This window comes from Hypanus sabinus, unplaced genomic scaffold (assembly GCF_030144855.1).
Source record: "Hypanus sabinus isolate sHypSab1 unplaced genomic scaffold, sHypSab1.hap1 scaffold_385, whole genome shotgun sequence".
NCBI lineage: Eukaryota > Metazoa > Chordata > Chondrichthyes > Myliobatiformes > Dasyatidae > Hypanus > Hypanus sabinus.
The window spans coordinates 337,476-357,324 of NW_026781275.1; the positions used below are offsets into that span (position 1 = coordinate 337,476).

Consider the following 19,849-nt stretch of genomic DNA (forward strand, 5'->3'; position numbering starts at 1 on the left):
CTCTCTCACACTCCCATCTGGGTGTTTATATCTACTCTCAGGGGATCAATCCCATCAGCCCGATACCCCATCTACCACTTCCCTGTACCCCGTCACTTATTCTCTCTCACACTCCCATCTGGGTGTTTATATCTACTCTCAGGGGAGCAATCCCATCAGCCCGATACCCCCTCTCCCCACTTCCCTGTACCCCTGTCACTTATTCTCTCTCACACTCCCATCTGGGTCTTTATATCTACTCTCAGGGGATCAATCCCATTAGCCCGATACCCCCTCTCCCCACTTCCCTGTACCCCTGTCACTTATTCTCTCTCACATTCCCATTTGGGTGCTTATATCTACTCTCAGGGGATCAATCCCACCAGCCCGATACCCCCTCTCCCCACTTCCCTGTACCCCTGTCACTTATTCTCTCTCACACTCCCATCTGGGTCTTTATATCTACTCTCAGGGGATCAATCCCATCAGCCCGATACCCCCTCTCCCCACTTCCCTGTACCCCTGTCACTTATTCTCTCTCACACTCCCATCTGGGTGTTTATATCTACTCTCAGGGGATCAATCCCATCAGCCCGATACCCCCTCTCCCCACTTCCCTGTACCCCTGTCACTTATTCTCTCACACTCCCATCTGGGTGTTTATATCTACTCTCAGGTGATCAATCCCATCAGCCCGATACCCCCTCTCCCCACTTCCCTGTACCCCTGTCACTTATTCTCTCTCACACTCCCATCTGGGTGTTTATATCTACTCTCAGGGGATCAATCCCATCAGCCCAATGCCCCCTCTCCCCACTTCCCTGTACCCCTGTCACTTATTCTCTCTCACACTCCCATCTGGGTGTTTATATCTACTCTCAGGGGAGCAATCCCATCAGCCCGATACCCCATCTCCCCACTTCCCTGTACCCCTGTCACTTATTCTCTCTCACACTCCCATCTGGGTCTTTATATCTACTCTCAGGGGAGCAATCCCATCAGCCCGATACCCCCTCTCCCCACTTCCCTGTACCCCTGTCACTTATTCTCTCTCACACTCCCATCTGGGTCTTTATATCTACTCTCAGGGGATCAATCCCACCAGCCCGATACCCCCTCTCCCCACTTCCCTGTACCCCTGTCACTTATTCTCTCTCACACTCCCATCTGGGTGTTTATATCTACTCTCAGGGGATCAATCCCATCAGCCCGATACCCCATCTCCCCACTTCCCTGTACCCCTGTCACTTATTCTCTCACACACTCCCATCTGGGTGTTTATATCTACTCTCAGGGGATCAATCCCATCAGCCCGATACCCCATCTCCCCACTTCCCTGTACCCCCGTCACTTATTCTCTCTCACACTCCCATCTGGGTCTTTATATCTACTCTCAGGGGAGCAATCCCACCAGCCCGATACCCACTCTCCCCACTTCCCTGTACCCCTGTCACATTCTCTCTCACACTCACATCTGGGTCTTTATATCTACTCTCAGGGGATCAATCCCATCAGCCCGATACCCCATCTCCCCACTTCCCTGTACCCCTGTCACTTATTCTCTCTCACACTCCCATCTGGGTGCTTATATCTACTCTCAGGGGAGCAATCCCATCAGCCCGATACCCCCTCTCCCAACTTCCCTGTACCCCTGTCACTTATTCTCTCTCACACTCCCATCTGGGTCTTTATATCTACTCTCAGGGGATCAATCCCATCAGCCCGATACCCCCTCTCCCCACTTCCCTGTACCCCTGTCACTTATTCTCTCTCACACTCCCATCTGGGTGCTTATATCTACTCTCAGGGGAGCAATCCCATCAGCCCGATACCCCCTCTCCCCACTTCCCTGTACCCCGTCACTTATTCTCTCACACTCACATCTGGGTCTTTATATCTACTCTCAGGGGATCAATCCCATCAGCCCGATACCCCACCTCCCCACTTCCCTGTACCCCTGTCACTTATTCTCTCTCACACTCCCATCTGGGTGCTTATATCTACTCTCAGGGGATCAATCCCATCAGCCCGATACCCCCTCTCCCCACTTCCCTGTACCCCTGTCACTTATTCTGTCTCACACTCCCATCTGGGTGTTTATATCTACTCTCAGGGGATCAATCCCATCAGCCCGATACCCCCTCTCCCCACTTCCCTGTACCTGTCACTTATTCTGTCGCACACTCCCATTCTTTTTACTACTAACCTACACCAGTGGGAACTGACAGCCACCAGTTACCCCCTCGACCTGCAGGTTTCTGGAGTGAGGGAGAAAACTGGATCACCCGGGGAAACCCAGAGTCACAGGGGGAGCGTGCAAACTCCACACAGACAACAGAGGCCGGGATTGAAGTCTGGTCATGGGAGCTGAGAGGCAGCAGTACTAACTGCCGTGATACTGCCCCATCCAACAGAGAGGGTGCAGGTTCTGTGAATACTCCCACCCTCCAGCCCAGATTCCCCACCACCTCCAACTCCCTGTGATGTCTTCCCGATGTGAACCCCTTCGATCCCAGAACACAAATCAAACCGATAAATGAATGTCTGCTGGTCGTAACCTGTCCCCGGTGTCAGAGAGACTCTTCTGGGTCCCGGTCCCTCTCACACCATTCAGATCCTCAGACCCTTTGAGGCACGTACTGGCCGATTCCACATCCAGGGTCTCGCAGACTGGAGGGAGAAGCAGAGAATTAGAGAGATCCTGAGGATTGGAGGGAGGTCGTGGGGAGGGGGAGGTTGGGTGTGGGGATGTGGACAGGGTTCTCCCAGGACACAGGGTGCAGGAAATCCTCGCCAGGTCAGACAACAACTGAGGAGGGAGAGTGTGACGGGGGTGGGGGAGAGGGAGAGGGAGAAGGCAAGGGGGGAGGAGAGGGAGGTTGAGGGGCAGAGAGGGAGAGGGCGAGGAGAGTGAGAGGGTGAGGAGAGGGAGAGGGCGTGCGAGGAGGGAGAGGAAGAGTGCGAGAGGGAGAGGGCGAGGAGAGGGAGGGAGAATGCGAGGAGAGGGAGAGTGCAAGGAGAGGGAGAGGGAGAGGGTGAGGAGAGGGAGAGGGAGAGTGCGAGGAGAGGGAGAGGGCGAGGAGAGGGAGAGTGCGAGGAGAGGCAGAGGAGAGGGAGAGGGAGAGTGCGAGGAGAGGCAGAGGAGAGGGAGGGCGAGGAGAGGGAGAGTGCGGGAGAGGGAGAGGGTGAGGAGAGGGAGAGGGCGAGGAGAGGGAGAGGGCGAGGAGAGGGAGAGTGCGGGAGAGGGAGAGGGCGAGGAGAGGGAGAGTGCGGGAGAGGGAGAGGGCGAGGAGACGGAGAGGGCGAGGAGACGGAGAGGGCGAGGAGAGGGAGAGGGCGAGGAGAGGGAGAGTGCGGGAGAGGGAGAGGGTGAGGAGAGGGAGAGGGCGAGGAGAGGGATGAGGGCGAGGAGAGGGAGAGGGAGAGGGCGGGGAGAGGGAGAGTGCGAGAGAGAGGGAGGAGAGGGAGAGGGCGAGGAGAGGGAGAGTGCGAGAGGGAGAGGGAGAGGGAGAGGGCGGGAGAGGGAGAGTGCGAGAGAGAGGGAGAGGAGAGGGAGAGTGCGAGGAGAGGGAGAGGGCGAGGAGAGGGAGAGGGAGAGGGCGGGAGAGGGAGAGTGCGAGAGAGAGGGAGGAGAGGGAGAGGGCGAGGAGAGGGAGAGTGCGAGAGGGAGAGGGTGAGGAGAGGGAGAGGGTAAAGGACACCTGGAGTTACATGCTGACCGGTTGTTCATGGAAATGGGACTCGCTCTCTGAGCCTCAGGACCAGCCACTTTTCGATAAGCTGAGGATGTGGCCTGGGAGACGAGCACGCCTTCTGGGTGCCGGATTTCCGTGGCCCTGGTTTCAGGGCTGCCGATGATCTCCACAGTCTGTTCTGGAGCAGACTGAACAGGGCCGGTGCTGCTGCCTCATGCATCATCAGAGACGGAAGGTCACACGCAGCCGGCTGAGTGTCCAGAGACCTGTGTTCTTTGGGCACAGAGCTCGGAAAAAGCGACGCATTATATTTCCAACCCCATGAACCAGCCAGTTGTTTTGTTATGCCTCCCCTCTCGCTGTGAAACAGGGACGCCTCATTTTCCCTCATTAGGGAGAGAGAGAGCCTGTGGCATGTTGAATACCGGGTGAAGGAGAATTCTTCCAGGTACCGAAAGTCTGCGACGTGATTGATGCTTTCCTGCATGCTCGGTGGGGGAGGGGTGCCAAAGCTTTTTTGCTGGTGGGGGGAGGGTGGTTCATTGTTTGGCTGCTGCTTACGTGTGTGGGGGGGGGGGTTCTAACATTTAACTACCATTCATATTTTGGGGCACTCCTCTGTTTTCGTGGATGTTTGCGAAGAAAAAGAATTTGAGGATGTATATTCTATACATTTCAATGATATTAAATGTACCTATTGAGAGGGGGAGAGTGAGGGGGGGATAGGAGAGAGGGTGGAGGGGTGAAGTGGGGAGAGGGAGACAGAGTTGTTGTTGCTTGTCTAAAATAAACACAGGTTACTGGAATTCCTCATCAGCTCAGACAGTCTGAGTCTCACTCCAGTTGATCGTCATATGCACAAGTACCACTACCTACAGGATCCCTATAACTTCAGTCCATGTAACTTCACTTTTATAACAAACCAGAACACAGGAATTGATGCAAACTCTACCTTGCTTCATGGCATCAAACATCCCTCTCAATATTGTGTCCCTGAATTCTCCGATGGTTACGGCACCTTCTGTTACAGACAATGTCGGAGCTTCCTCACTAACCCTGTAAAGTCAAACAGTGGGTTATAAAGTCACTGGAACTATTACCTGAGATGTTTTTACCAAACGGTGCAGAGTTTCAGTAAAGGGTCTGTCCTACCTCCTGTCCTGACACAACTCCTCCTGTAATAAATAAAACACAGATCTGAATTGACTGGGACTGAACATCCACGTTCTCACTGCGAGGGACGGCGAATGGATTTTAACGCGAGGTTCAGGGGAACATTACATTTAGGCTGCACAAAGAGATCAATAACTCAGCATGCAGGTTCCAGCAGCTCAATCCCGGGGAAGACCAGAGAGACTCTTGATCTATTAGTTTGGTGACAAGAGCAGGTCTGCTCCAGAACAGACTGTGGGCTTTCACTCAACAACAATCCCTCACCTTCAGAAACGTCGCACTGTCTTCCTCATTCATCTGTTTCTGTAACTTGGAGAGTTTCTCCTCTACAGAGGTTAAATTCTCTTCAATCTCCTGAAGATTTTTCTCCATGGTGTTCAGAATCTTCTCCTCCTCTGCCCTGAGATCACTCAGTAGGCGCTGCTCTCTCTCAGCCAGAACCTGGTGTATTTTAGCAAATTCAGATGTGACGTTGGCCTGCAGACTGTGTGACTGTTCCTGTCAAATGAAAGGTGGTGGTTGATGTTACCCTGCAATAAAGAAGACTATATAGATGGATAGATATTGATCCCAAAAGAAATTCCAGTGTCACCGGAGCAATACAAGAGCAAGATATACAAATATTAGAAGAGAAATAAAGAATAAAATAGGTTATCTCTAACAATCTAACAGGAGGGGGTCATCACTCCCCTGACTCATTATAGAGCCTAATGGCTGGGGGTAGGAATGACCCCACACAGCACGGTTGTCTCAGTCTATTATCAAAAGCGTGCCTCTGCTCAGCCAGGGTGTCTTGCAGAGGGTGAGAAACATTGTCCAGAATTGCCAGGGTTTTCCGGGGGGTCCTTCCATAGTACCATAGAACCATAAAATATTACAGCACAGAAGCAGGCCTTTCGGCCCTTCTTGGCTATGCTGAACCATTTCTCTGCCTAGTCCCACTGACCTGCACCTGGACCATATCCCTCCATACATCTCTCATCTATGTACCTGTCCAAGTTTTTCTTCAATGTCAAAAGTGAGCCCGCATTCACCACTTCATCTGTCAGCTCATTCCACACTCCCACCACTCTCTGTGTGAAGAAGCACTCCCCCAATGTTCCCTTTAAACTTTTCCCCCTTCCCCCTTAACCCATGTCCTCTGGTATTTTTCTCCCCTGGCCTCAGTGGAAAAAGGCTGCTTGCATTCACTCTATCTATACCCATCATAATTTTATACATTTCTATCAAATCTCCCCTCATTCTTCTACGCTCCAGGGAATAAAGTCCTAACCTATTCAACCTTTCTCTGTAACTCAGTTTCTCAAGTCCTGGCAACATCCTTGTAAACCTTCTCTGCACTCTTTCAAACTTATTAATATCCTTCCTGTGATTCGGTTACCAAAACTGCATACAATACTCCAAATTTGGCCTCACCAATGCCTTATACAAACTCACCATAGCATTCCAACTCTTATACTCAATACTTTGATTTATAAAGGCCAATGTACCAAAAGCTCGCTTTACAACCCTATTCACCTGTGACGCCACTTTTAGGGAATTTTGTATCTGTATTCCCAGATCCCTCTGTTCTACTGCACTCCTCAGTGTCCTACCAGTTACCTTGTATGTTCTACCCTGGTTCTTCCTTCCAAAGTGCAATACCTCACACTTGTCTGTATTAAACTCCATCTGCCATTTTTCCAGCTGGTCCAGATCCCTCTGCAAGCTTTGAAAACCTTCCTCACTGTCCACTACACCTCCAATCTTTGTATCATCAGCAAATTTGCTGATCCAATTTATCACATTATCATCCAGATCATTGATATCGATGACAAATAACAATGGACCCAGCACTGATCCCTGTGGCACACCACTAGTCACAGGCCTCCACTCAGAGTAGCAATCTTCCACTACCACTCTCTGGCTTCTTCCTTTGAGCCAATGTCTAATCCAATTTACTACCTCTCCATGTGCACCTAATGACTGAATCTTCCTAACTAACCTCCCATACGGGACCCTGTCAAAGGATTTACTGACGTCCATGTAGACAACATCCACTGCCTTCCCTTCATCCACTTTCCTTATAACCTCCTCGAAAAACTCTAATAGATTGGTTAAACATGACCTACCACGCACAAAGCCATGTTGACTCTCCCTAATAAGTCCCTGTCTATCTAAATACTTGTAGATCCTATCTCTTGGTACTCCTTCCAATAATTTACCTACTACCGACGTCAAATTTACCAGCCTATACATTCCCAGACTACTTTTAGAGCCTTTTTTAAACAATGAAACAACATGAGCAATCCTCCAATTCTCCCGTAGGAGGACAGTATCTCGTAGATACCGACATTTTAAACATATCGGCCAGGGCCCCTGCAATTTCATCACCAGTCTCCTTCAAGATCCGAGGGAATACCCTGTCAAGTCCTGGGGATTTATCTACTCTGATTTGCCTCAAGATAGCAAGCACCTCCCCCTCTTCATTCTGCATAGGTTCCATCACCTCGCTACCTGTTTTCCTTATTTCCATTGACTCCATGCCAGTTTCCTTAGTAAATACAGATGCAAAAAAAAACCATTTAAGATTTCCCACATTTCTTTTGGTTCCATACATAGGCGACCACTCTGATCTTCAAGAGGACCAATTGTATCCCTTACTATCCTTTTGCTCTTAACATACCTGTAGAAGCTCTTTGGATTATCCTTCACCCTGACTGCCAAAGCAGCCTCATGTCTTCTTTTAGCCCTCCTGATTTCTTTCTTAAGTATTTTTTGCACTTTTTATATTCCTCAAGTACCTTATTTTCTCCCTGTTGCCTGTACATATTATACATCTCTCTCTTCTTCTTTATCAAAGTTCTAATATCCCTAGAGAACCAAGGTTCCTTGTTCTTATTCATTTTGCCTTTAACCCTGACAGGAACATACAGACTCTGCACTCTCAAAATATCTTCTTTGAAGGCCTCCCACTTACCAACGACATCCTTGCCAGAGAACAACCTGTCCCAATCCATGCATTTTAGATCCTTTCTCATTTCTTCAAAGTTGCCCCTTTTCCAGTTTAGAACTTCAACCCGAGGACCAGATCTACCTTTATCCATGATCGTTGAAACTAATGGTGTTATGATCACTAGAACCAAAGTGTTCCCCTACACAAACTTCCGTCACCTGTCCTAACTCGTTTCCTAATAGGAGATCTAATATTCCAACCTCTCTAGTTGGTACCTCTATATAAATCTTTCCTGAACACATTTTACAAACTCTAACCCATCTAGACCTTTAACAGTATGGGAGTCCCAATCAATATGTGGAAAATTAAAATCCCCTACTGTCACAACTTTATGTTTCCTGCAGTTGTCTGCTAAGTCTCTGCAGATTTGCTCCTCCAATTCGCGCTGATATTGGGTGGTCTATAATACAACCCCATTAATGTGGTCATACCTTTCCTGTTTCTCAGCTCCACCCATATGGCATTGGTAGACAAGCCCTCTCTAATCTGTCCTGCCTGAGCACTGCTCAGCACATCTTCCCTGACTAGCAAAGCCACCCTGCCCACCCCCGACCCTTCATCCCTCTGCCTCTATCACGTCTGAAACATTGGAACCCTGGAACATTGAGCTGCCAGTCCAGCCCCTCCTGTAGCCAAGTTTCACTGATGGCTACATGTCATAATTCCACGTGTTAATCCACACCCTCAGCTCTTCAGCCTTCCCCACAATACTCTTCACATTGAAACAGACACACCTCAGAAGATTATTACCACCACACACAACCCTTCTATTTGTGGCTTTGCATGAACCTTTAACACCATTTATTTTCACCCCTGCTCCACTAGCTATTCTGGTTCCCATCCCCCACTGACAAACCTCCCTGCGAGGATATTGGTCAGGGGTAACCCGTCTCTCTTGTACAAGTCCCACCTGCCCCAGAAGAGATGCCAATGACCCTGAAATCTGAAACCCTGCCCCCTACACCAGCTCCTCAGCCACGTGTTCATCTTCCAGAGCATCCTGTTCTTCCCCTCACTGGCACGTGGCCCAGCTAGCAAGCCTGAGATTACCACCCTCGAGGTCCTGCTTTTTAACTTCCTACCTCGCTCTCTATACTCACTCTTCAGGACCTCCTCACTCTTCCTTCCTACGTCACTGGTACCGATGTGTACCACGACATCTGGCTGCTCACCCTCCCATTTCAGAGACATCCCTGACCCTGGCACCCGGGAGGCAACAAACCATCTGGGTGTCCCTATCACAACCACAGAACCTCCTACCTGTACCTCTAACTATCGAGTCCCCTATCACTACCGCTCTCTTCATCCCCCCTCCCTTCTGCACTGCAGAACCAGACTCAGTGCCAGAGATCCAGCTGCCGCAGCTTGTCCCAGGTAAGCCGTCCCCCCCAGCAGTATCCAAATCGGTATACTTGTTGTTGAGGGGAATGGTCACAGGGGAGCCCTGCTCTGCCTGCCCTTCCCCCTTCCCTCACCTGACAGTAACCCAATTACCTGTGCGCTGCTCCTTTGACGTAACTGCCTCCCTACAGCTACTATCTATAAACTCCTCATTCTCCCGAATGATCCGGCGGTCATCCAGCTCCTGCTCCAGTTCCCTAACGCGGTCTGTTAGGAGCTGCAGCTGGACGCACTTCTTGCAGGTGTTAAGGGGGTTTCTTCTTTTTTACTTTGTTACTGTTGGGAAAGGGCTTCTTTGTTTTGTTAAAAGTAGGAACGCTTCTTTGTTGTGAGAGAGTGCTGGAAGCTTGTTTGGGTTAAAATTTACTGATAACGAGAATTGTATTCCTTTGTAAACCAAATGGGGATTAATGTTCTTTCTTCTGAGTCTGGAAGCTTTTGTTGACGGGCTTTTGGGCAGATCGGCGCGAGGGGGTCGAGAGAGAGGACGCAATGCTGTAAGCTGGGCGAGGAACGGACCCCAAGCAGGGGTCCGAGGCCCGGAGGTACTCCGAGGAGGGGGGATGAAGCTAGATGTGCTTGGTTGGCCACTCGGAGGGTCCTGAGCTGCGAGTCAAGGAGTTCGGAGGGGATCGAATGCGGGCCAGAAGACTTCAGTAATTGAGCTCCAACGGTTGTGCACGAAGTGATTTGGACTTTGATAAGTTTGGCGCCTTTTCTTTATTTTTTCTCTTCATATATACTGTATCGTTATTAATCACTTAGTTATAGTAACCTTTATAAATTGTACTCATTTAATCGCTTATGGTGTACTGTGTTTTTTGGCGAGGCGGGGACATCACACAGCATCCACACCAGCTGATTACCCAGTTTGGCGAGGCCGAAGGCTGCTCCCCCGAGACGAGAACGAGCTGAGCGAGCCTGAGGCGACCCATGGGGGTTACACAGTTGTCGTTGTCAGGGACACCGGAGGTCTCCCTGACTTCCCACATCCTGCAAGAGGGGCATTCCAACATCCCGCCTGGCATTCTCTCTGCTCTCAACAAAACAAAAGCTTACCGGAACCTAGTCTCGCCTCTGTTCACGCCGAACCCATCTCACTCTGACTCAGTCCAGTCCAACGATGGCCTTCGTTCTTGCACAGCCTCCATTGTGTCCAGTTTGACTCCAATAACACAGCCAGACACTCTGATCAGTGTATTGAACCAGTTGGCATCACCCACGTTGACACCACTTCCGCAGAACAGCACCACAGAAAAGATTGTACTGCCGACAACAGACAGGTAGAACGTGTGAAGGAGAGGCCTGCACACTCCAGAGGATCCCAGTCTCCTCGGGAAGTAGAGGCGACTCCGGCCCTCCGTGTTGGAACTTCACCCGAGCCTGCCCTCCAGGTGAACCCCCGGGTCCTCGCCTCCTCGCCATCGATAGTAACGGGGAGCGGTGCAGAGTTGGGCTTCCTCAAGTCCGGCAGCATCTCCTTTGTCCCACTGATGCCCAGCGGCAGATGACTCAGCCTGCACCATTTGTCAAGTTTGTCAAGTGTTGTATCCACAGTCCAGGCTACACAGGGTAGACAGGAAGGGAGCCATGACGGTGCCCCATGGGGCCCCCGTGTTGCTTTTGGCCGTGTCTGACACGCAGCTGTGAAGCCGAACAGACTGGGACCTTCCAGTCAGGTCGCCCATTATCCTGGAGACAATGGAAGTGCCAGCCTGCATTGAATGGAGTCCGTCCCCCCAGCAACGAGGGCTGTACGGTATTAAAGGCACTTGAGAAATCAAAAAGCATGATCCTTACAGTGCTGCCCTGCATATCCAAACGGGAGTAGGCTCCATTCAGCATGGTTGACTCCAATGTGCTCCCGGTAGGCAAACTGCAGAGGGTCGAGATCTGAACCGATCAGGGGTCGGAGGTGAGCGAGGACCAGCCTCTCCAGAGTCTTCATCAAGTGTGAGGTCACGGCCACTGGACGGTGGTCATTCAAGACTTTTGTTTGGCCACACAAAAGGTTGAACAAGTTAGGTCTCTATTCATTGGAGCGTAGAAGGTTGAGGGGGGATTTGATCGAGGTATTTAAAATTTTGAGAGGGATAGATAGAGTTGACGTGAACAGGCTGTTTCCATTGAGAGTAGGGGAGATTCAAACGGGAGGACATGATTTGAGAGTTAGGGGGCAGAAGTTTAAGGGAAACACGAGGGGGTATTTCTTTACTCAGAGAGTGGTAGCTGTGTGGAATGAGCTTCCTGTAGAAGTAGTAGAGGCCAGTTCAGTTGTGCCATTTAAGGTAAAATTGGATAGGTATATGGACAGGAAAGGAGTGGAGGGTTATGGGCTGAGTGCGGGTAGGTGGGACTAGGGGAGATTAAGGGTTCGGCATGGACTAGGAGGGCCAAGATGGCCTGTTTCCGTGCTGTGATTGTTATGTGGTTATACACGTGACTCTTCCCAGGCCGGGACTCAGATTGAAAATACGCTGGAGAACTCCACACAGCTGCTCAGCACACTCCTTCAGGACCTTGGGACTCACACCACCCGGTCCGACCGCCTGACCGTGTCTGAGTTTCCCCAGAGCCCTTCTCAGTACCGAAGGAGAGTCCATGATGACTGGGGAGTTGGTGGAAGGTGGGGGGTGAAGATTGGTGCGGATGGTAGGTGCAGGGCAAGGAGTGGAAGTACACAGTGATAGCCTGTGTTCTTCATCTACGTGTTGCACTGGGGGTGGGGGGAGGAGTTGATGCTGAGAGTGAATTGGGTGCCTCAATAAACCACACAGACCCATTAAACTGGAAACAGATCTCACCCTCACTCCAGAAATCTGCTGTTTCTGTCGCCGTTCCAACTCCTGGATGGCAGATTTCTTCTCTGTCAGAGATTCGAACGATGATTTAACTTGACACTGGGATTGGGTTCAAGAACAAAACGTCGGTAAAATAAGAATACCATAAATATTCAGGTGATAAAATCTGTTCGTATTTACCTTGTAAATCTCCGCAGCTTCTTCAATCGGCATGAAGCTGTGAGACCTGTGTTCCCTCGCGTCTCTACAAATCACACAGACCAGTTGCTTGTCCGTGTCACAAAACAGCTTCAGTTCCTCCCGATGTTTCTCACACTGAGATCTCATCTCCGTCTCTTTCCAATTCAGGTTTAATTTTTGAACTTTTTCAGCCAGACTTGCCAGGGCCCGATTTACCCTGAGGGATCTGTCTGCAAACTCCTGTCTACATTCCGGACAGCAGTTTCTCCCCTCCTTTTCCCAACACTGTGTGATACAGGAGAGGCAGAAGTTGTGTCCACAGCCCAGGGTAACTGGATTGGTGAAGAAAACAAGGCAGAAGGGACAAAGTACCTCCTCCGTTAAACTCTCTACCTGCTGTCCGAAAGCCATTTTACACAAACAACACTTCCTGGTTCAAATTACTTTCACTTTCGATGACCTGCTGAACTCCTGCAGTACAGAGTTTGCCCACTGAACACACAGCAACTCCACTGAGGAAGGGATATTAATCACAGCAGCTGTACTGCAAGGGGGAAGGGTCCCCAGCTTCCAATTTCCCCAAGAGCAGGGATTAAATAAATCTGAATGAACCAAGAATGCAGAGCCTGAGACAGTCTGATACTGGGAAATGAAACGTGTTTCAGAACAGCTGTGGGAACGGTGGTTGAATATTTATTGAGGATGAGTGCTTTTCAAAAAAACGCTGCAATGTAACAGGAGATGTGGGGATGACAAAGTGCGAGGTACAGGAGGGATTGCTGAGATCCGGCCGTGCTGAAACCAGGACTGGGTGTGACAGGATGGGCTTTTCCGTGAAAGCAACCCTGATCTCCAGTGCTCAGTTTCCTGTCTTAACCCCTGTACAGCCCGTCTCCAATAGAAGGTCTCGCTCTCCCTTCTTCTGGTCTGGGCCACAGGAGGAAATGGTTCCCTTCTGTCTGTCCCCGTGACCTTCACCCATCCCAGACAGCAGACACACTGGGTCAGATTCCCAACACCACCCAGACAGACCCATCATCAGTCGGTTCCACCACACTGGGCCGAGCACCAGGCCGGTTTATCTGGCTGACAGGGAAGCTGGTGAACGACTGTCCGGGACGGTGGATGGTGCAGCGGCTGAACTAACTCTGATTTACTGAGGGGTCACCTGAAGCCCAGTGAACATCTCCAGGGGTTATTGGAATTGACTGAGGACCACGTGGTCCTTCATACCATCCCGAGAAACACCAACTCCTCTGATAAAAACACCTCCAGTCATGCCGCACACTCTGGGGAAGTGGGTTCCATCCTGATATCAGGTGCTATCTGTGTGGAGTCTCCACGTTCTGCCCATGACTGTATAAGGTCTGAAATAACAACACTGGGTGCTGGAAACTCTCAGACTGGATAGTGTCTGTGAACAGAGACAGAGAGAACGATTCAGGTCTGAAATAACGACATCGGGTGCTGGAAACTCTCAGACTGGACAGTCTCTGTGAACAGAGACACAGAGAGAACGATTCAGGTCTGAAATAACGACACCGGGTGCTGGAAACTCTCAGACTGGACAGTCTCTGTGAACAGAGACACAGAGAGAACGATTCAGGTCTGAAATAACGACATCGGGTGCCGGAAACTCTCAGACTGGACAGTGTCTGAGGGGAGAGGAACCAGGCACAAGATTTAGGTTTAATTCAAAAGGAGGGCTGCTGGAAATCTTCAGCATCCACAGGGAAACAGAGTGAATGACCGGGATCTCCAGCACCGATCCCTCAGTACCCCAACAGTCACAGCTACCCAAGCCTCACAGTGAACATCGAATGGTGCAGGCCATTCGGCCCACAATGTGGTGCTAACCTGTATGAACCTTCCCTCCTACACAGCCCATAACTCTCCATTTCTCTTCCACCCATGTGTCGATCTGAGAGTCCCTTAAATGCCCCAATTGTATCGTCCTCTCCCACCACCCGGCAGTGCAGTCCCAGCACGGAACGGTCTCTCTGTAAAATAACCAGACTGAAATCTCCCTGAAACTCTCCTCCACTCACACTGAGATGGTAACGATGTCCACCATCGCTCACTGAACACTCCAGTATCTCCCAGTTCACTCCCCGAACATCAGTCAGGATCCTCACTGAGGAACTGTCCGGTTTTACACCACAGCTCACACTGAGATGGTAACGATGTCCACCATCGCTCACTGAACACTCCAGTATCTCCCAGTTCACTCCCCGAACATCAGTCAGGATCCTCACTGAGGAACTGTCCGGTTTTACACCTCAGCTCCCACTGAGATGGTAACGATGTCCACCATCGCTCACTGAACACTCCAGTATCTCCCAGTTCACTCCCCGAACATCAGTCAGGATCCTCACTGAGGAACTGTCCGGTTTTACACCTCAGCTCACACTCAGATGGTAACGATGTCCACCATCGCTCACTGAACACTCCAGTATCTCCCAGTTCACTCCCCGAACATCAGTCGGGATCCTCACTGAGGAACTGTCCGGTTTTACACATCAGCTCACACTGAGATGGTAACGATGTCCACCATCGCTCACTGAACACTCCAGTATCTCCCAGTTCACTCCCCGAACATCAGTCAGGATCCTCACTGAGGAACTGTCCGGTTTGACACCTCAGCTCACACTGAGATGGTAACGATGTCCACCATCGCTCACTGAACACTCCAGTATCTCCCAGTTCACTCCCCGAACATCAGTCAGGATCCTCACTGAGGAACTGTCCGGTTTTACACCTAACCCACACTGAGATGGTAACGATGTCCACCATCGCTCACTGAACACTCCAGTATCTCCCAGTTCACTCCCCGAACATCAGTCAGGATCCTCACTGAGGAACTGTCCGGTTTTACACCTCAGCTCACACTGAGATGGTAACGATGTCCACCATCGCTCACTGAACACTCCAGTATCTCCCAGTTCACTCCCCGAACATCAGTCAGGATCCTCACTGAGGAACTGTCCGGTTTTACACCTCAGCTGACACTGAGATGGTAACGATGTCCACCATCGCTCACTGAACACTCCAGTATCTCCCAGTTCACTCCCCGAACATCAGTCAGGATCCTCACTGAGGAACTGTCCGGTTTTACACCTCAGCTCACACTGAGATGGTAACGATGTCCACCATCGCTCACTGAACACTCCAGTATCTCCCAGTTCACTCCCCGAACATCAGTCAGGATCCTCACTGAGGAACTGTCCGGTTTTACACCTCAGCTCACACTGAGATGGTAACGATGTCCACCATCGCTCACTGAACACTCCAGTATCTCCCAGTTCACTCCCCGAACATCAGTCAGGATCCTCACTGAGGAACTGTCCGGTTTTACACCTCAGCTCACACTGAGATGGTAACGATGTCCACCATCGCTCACTGAACACTCCAGTATCTCCCAGTTCACTCCCCGAACATCAGTCAGGACCCTCACTGAGGAACTGTCCGGTTTGACACCTCAGCTCACAGTGAGATGGTAACGATGTCCACCATCGCTCACTGAACACTCCAGTATCTCCCAGTTCACTCCCCGAACATCAGTCAGGACCCTCACTGAGGAACTGTCCGGTTTGACACCTCAGCTCACAGTGAGATGGTAACGATGTCCACCATCGCTCACTGAACACTCCAGTATCTCCCAGTTCACTATCCGAACATCAGTCAGGATCCTCACTGAGGAACTGTCCGGTTTTACACCTCAGCACACACTGAGATGGTAACGATGTCCACCATCTCTCACTGAACACTCCAGTGTCTCCCAGTTCACTCCCCCGAACATCAGTCAGGATCCTCACTGAGGAACTGTCCGGTTTGACACCTCAGCTCACACTGAGATGGTAACGATGTCCACCATCGCTCACTGAACACTCCAGTATCTCCCAGTTCACTCCCCGAACATCAGTCAGGACCCTCACTGAGGAACTGTCCGGTTTTACACCTCAGCTCACACTGAGATGGTAACGATGTCCACCATCGCTCACTGAACACTCCAGTGTCTCCCAGTTCACTCCCCGAACATCAGTCAGGATCCTCACTGAGGAACTGTCCGGTTTTACTCCTCAGCTCACACTGAGATGGTAACGATGTCCACCATCGCTCACTGACCACTCCAGTATCTCCCAGTTCACTCCCCGAACATCAGTCAGGATCCTCACTGAGGAACTGTCCGGTTTTACACCTCAGCTCACACTGAGATGGTAACGATGTCCACCATCGCTCACTGAACACTCCAGTATCTCCCAGTTCACTCCCCGAACATCAGTCAAGTGAGCTAAGTGATTAATCGAGTATTTTCTTCCCAAGCCATGAAGTCTCAGGCACACATTCAAAAATAACAACTATTTATTGAGTTCAGTAACATCACACGATAGTCTCTGCATATTAAACTGTAAAATAAAAGCCTGGTCTAATTGTGTTTTGGGAGGGGGTTGGAGATTCATCTCTACCAAAGGAGGTGTAAGGTACTCCCTCCCTCTGCTCGCCTGCTGGTCACCCTTGGGTAAGGTGTAGCACCTGCTCAGCCCCCGATTAGGGTCACGTGAAGCCGTATGAGCAGCCAGAACATCTCACAAGTCCTGATTATGCAACCACTGACCCCAGGCAGACAATCTCTGAAGAGTATCGATAACGCCTGGGGTCACCCATCTTGTAAAGACACTGCCCCGAAGGAGGGCAAACCACCCCTGAAGAAAAATCTTGCCAAGAAGATTCAGGGTCAGAGATGGGGAGAAGAATAAGAACAAGAGATTAAAGACAGATGAAAGACCACGATCGCCCACATCATACGCCACATCATGATGATGAATAGTGTATGGGACAGAATTCCTGCAGAACGTTCAGTAACACATTAATCCTGCTGATCCCGTGTAACCAGCCCTGTGGATCGCTGTCATTCATCATTTGGGACATTGCTACTTATCAAACTATAACACACGACAGAGATTGCTGATCATTTATTGGCCCAGTCGACTCACTCCTTCCATCGCCAGCTACCGAACAGGGTGCAGTGACGGTTCCAGTCCCAGTTCACTCTGCTGCTTCACCCCCAGAGATTCCCTCCCGAGATCAGCCCAGTCCGAGGGACACTGAGTGAGACTGTCCCGCCCGCGCACCGGGTAACATCCAGTCATGGACATCCAATGGAAGCACCACGCTGGGACCGAGCGGCCGATTCACAGGTCCCAGGGCAGGGCCTCCAACGTCATCACAAGAGACTTGCTCAGTTCCAGCTGGGATGTTCGGGTTGAAAGGGGAGGGTGGGAAATGGGAGGGAAATGTTCTGACCCCAGAGGGTGGTAATGTACACACAGTGGGATGTTCAGAAGATCACTCTCAGTCCGGGTCTGGTTCCCTCCAGCGATTTCAGCCGTTTCTCTCCATCTGAACTGAACTGATTCCCCCTCAGTCTGAAACAGATGAATGAATAAAGAGAAAACACACAGATTAGACAACAGTGTCAGTAACAGGGACTGACGTTAACGTTTCAACAACACTCACGGACAAATATTACCCAGGGTTTTCACTGATATTTAATCACACCAAATCTGATCGAGGCACAACTGCGCAAGCGCGTGGACGTCAGCAAGTTAGACCAGCGGGAAGGATTTAAAAGGAAGACAACTTTATAGAGCGGGCGACAGAGTAGAGGGAGTCAGAGTTGGAGGGCTTTGGCTCATCGAGGCTTAGGCGGTAACAGGTTGAGGCGAGGCAGTTACTTGAGAAGATTAGAAACAGGAAGTATGTCTGTGAGGCCGGTGTTCTGTTCTGGATATGAGATGAGTGAAATCCCGGACGGCCACACCTGCGCCAGGCACGTCGAGCTGCGGCTCCTTAGGGTCCGGGTTAGGGAACTGGAGATGAGGCTCGATGACCTTTGCCTGGTCAGGGAGAGTGAGGAGGTGACAGAGAGGAGCTATTGGCAAGGGGTCACACCAGGGTCTCCGGACACAGACAAGTGGGTAACAGTCAGGAGAGGGAAGGGCAAGAGTCAGATACTAGAGGCACCTCTAGTGTCTGTTCCTCCTCAACAATAAGTACTCCTGTTTGAGTACTGTTGGAGGGACGGCCTACCCTGGGGAAGCAACAGTGGCCGTGCCTCTGGCACAGAGTCCGACCCTGTGGCTCAGAAGGGGAGGGAACTGAAGAGGACGGCAGCGGTGATAGGGGACTCTCTAGTCAGGCGATTCTGTGGACGCAGGAAAGAAACACGGATGGGAGTTTGCCTCCCAGGTGCCAGGGTCCAGGATGTTTCTGATCACGTTCACGATATTCTGAAGTGGGAGGGAGATAATAGAGAATAGGTGCAGCAGTAGGCCATTCGGCCCTTCGAGCCAGCACCGCCATTCACTGTGATCATGGCTGATCATCCACAGTCAGTACCCCGTTCCTGACTTCTCCCCATATCCCTTGACTCCACTATCTTTAAGAGCTCTATCTAACTCGTTCTTGAAAGCATCCAGAGAATTGGCCTCCACTGCCTTCTGAGGCAGAGCATTCCACAGATCCACCACTCTCTGGGTCAAAAAGGTTTTCCTCAACTCCGTTCTGAATGGCCTACCCCTTATTCTTAAACTGTGGCCTCTTGTTCTGAACTCCCACAACATTGGGAACATGTTTCCTACCTCTAGCGTGATCAGCCATAGGTCGTAGTACACAAGGGTAACAATGACATTGGTAGGAAAAGGGAGGAGGTTCTGAAAACTACAGGGAGTTTGGAAGGAAGTTGAGAAGCAGGACCTCAAAGATAGTCATCTCGGGATTACTGCCTGTGCAGGAATAGAGTGAGGTGGAGGATAAATGCATGGCTGAGGAATTGGAGCGGGGGAGGGGGGGCAGGGATTCAGATTTCTGGATCATTTGGACCTCTTTTGGGACACAAGTGACCTGTACAAAAAGGACAGGTTGCACTTGAATCTAAGGGGGATCAATATCCTGGCAGGGAGGTTTGCTGAGGCTAGTCTCAACTAGAATCGTTGGGGGATTGGGACCAAACTGAAGAGACGGAGTAAGGGGCAGTTAGCTCACAAATAGAGAAAGCCTGTAGACAGTGTGAGAGGGAGGATAGGCAGGTGATAGAGAAGGGATGTACTCAGAGCCAGGGTTTCAGTTGGGTCTATTTTAATTCAAGGAGTATTATGAACAAAGTGATGAGCTCAGAGCCTGGATCAGCACTTGGAGCTATGATGTTGTGGCCATTACAGAGACTTGGATGGCTCAGGGACAGGAATGGTTACTTCGAGTGCCAGGCTTTAGATGTTTCAGAAAAGACAGGGAGGGAGGCAAAAGAGGTGGGGACATGGTACTGCTGATCAGAGATGGTCACAGCTGCAGAAAAGGAGGACGTCATGGAGGGATTGTCTACGGCGTCTCTGTGGGTGTAAATTAGAAACAGGAAGGGGTCAGAAACTCTACTGGGTGTTTTTTTTAATAGACCACCCAACAGTAACAGAGACAGATTCTGGAAAGGTGTAATAATAACAGGGTTGTCCTGGTGAAAGATTTTAATTTTGCAGATATCATTTGGCGTCTCCCTACAGCTTGGGGTTTAGATGGGGTGGAGTTTGTTAGGTGGGTTCAGGAAGGTTTTTTGACACATATGTAGATAA

The 19,849-nt window shown here is 50.5% G+C and overlaps 2 protein-coding genes across 5 annotated transcripts in view; both read right to left on the bottom strand.

The window, feature by feature from the left end:
- Window positions 1–13,117, bottom strand: part of LOC132388710 (ribonuclease inhibitor-like) — a 104,959-nt gene extending 91,842 nt beyond the window's left edge. Inside the window, exons 1-6 of one of the 4 annotated variants that reach the window (XM_059961090.1) lie at window positions 12,225–13,115; window positions 12,048–12,143; window positions 5,112–5,345; window positions 4,827–4,849; window positions 4,627–4,730; window positions 2,538–2,649 (exon numbers count right to left, since the gene is read on the bottom strand). In XM_059961090.1, coding sequence (XP_059817073.1) covers window positions 2,538–2,649; window positions 4,627–4,730; window positions 4,827–4,849; window positions 5,112–5,345; window positions 12,048–12,143; window positions 12,225–12,635 — 980 coding nt within the window. In that variant the 5' untranslated portion in view covers window positions 12,636–13,115. Of the gene's footprint in view, window positions 1–2,537; window positions 2,650–4,626; window positions 4,731–4,826; window positions 4,850–5,111; window positions 5,346–12,047; window positions 12,144–12,224 lie in introns of all 4 variants that reach the window. The other 3 variants (XM_059961087.1, XM_059961092.1, XM_059961089.1) reach the window with 3 other exon arrangements.
- Window positions 13,118–16,568: 3,451 nt separating this feature from the next.
- LOC132388708 (ribonuclease inhibitor-like) overlaps window positions 16,569–19,849 on the bottom strand; it is a 29,364-nt gene continuing 26,083 nt past the window's right edge. The window contains exon 12 of the mRNA XM_059961086.1: window positions 16,569–17,650. The gene's annotated coding sequence lies outside the window, so the exon portion shown is untranslated. The remainder of the gene's footprint in view (window positions 17,651–19,849) is intronic.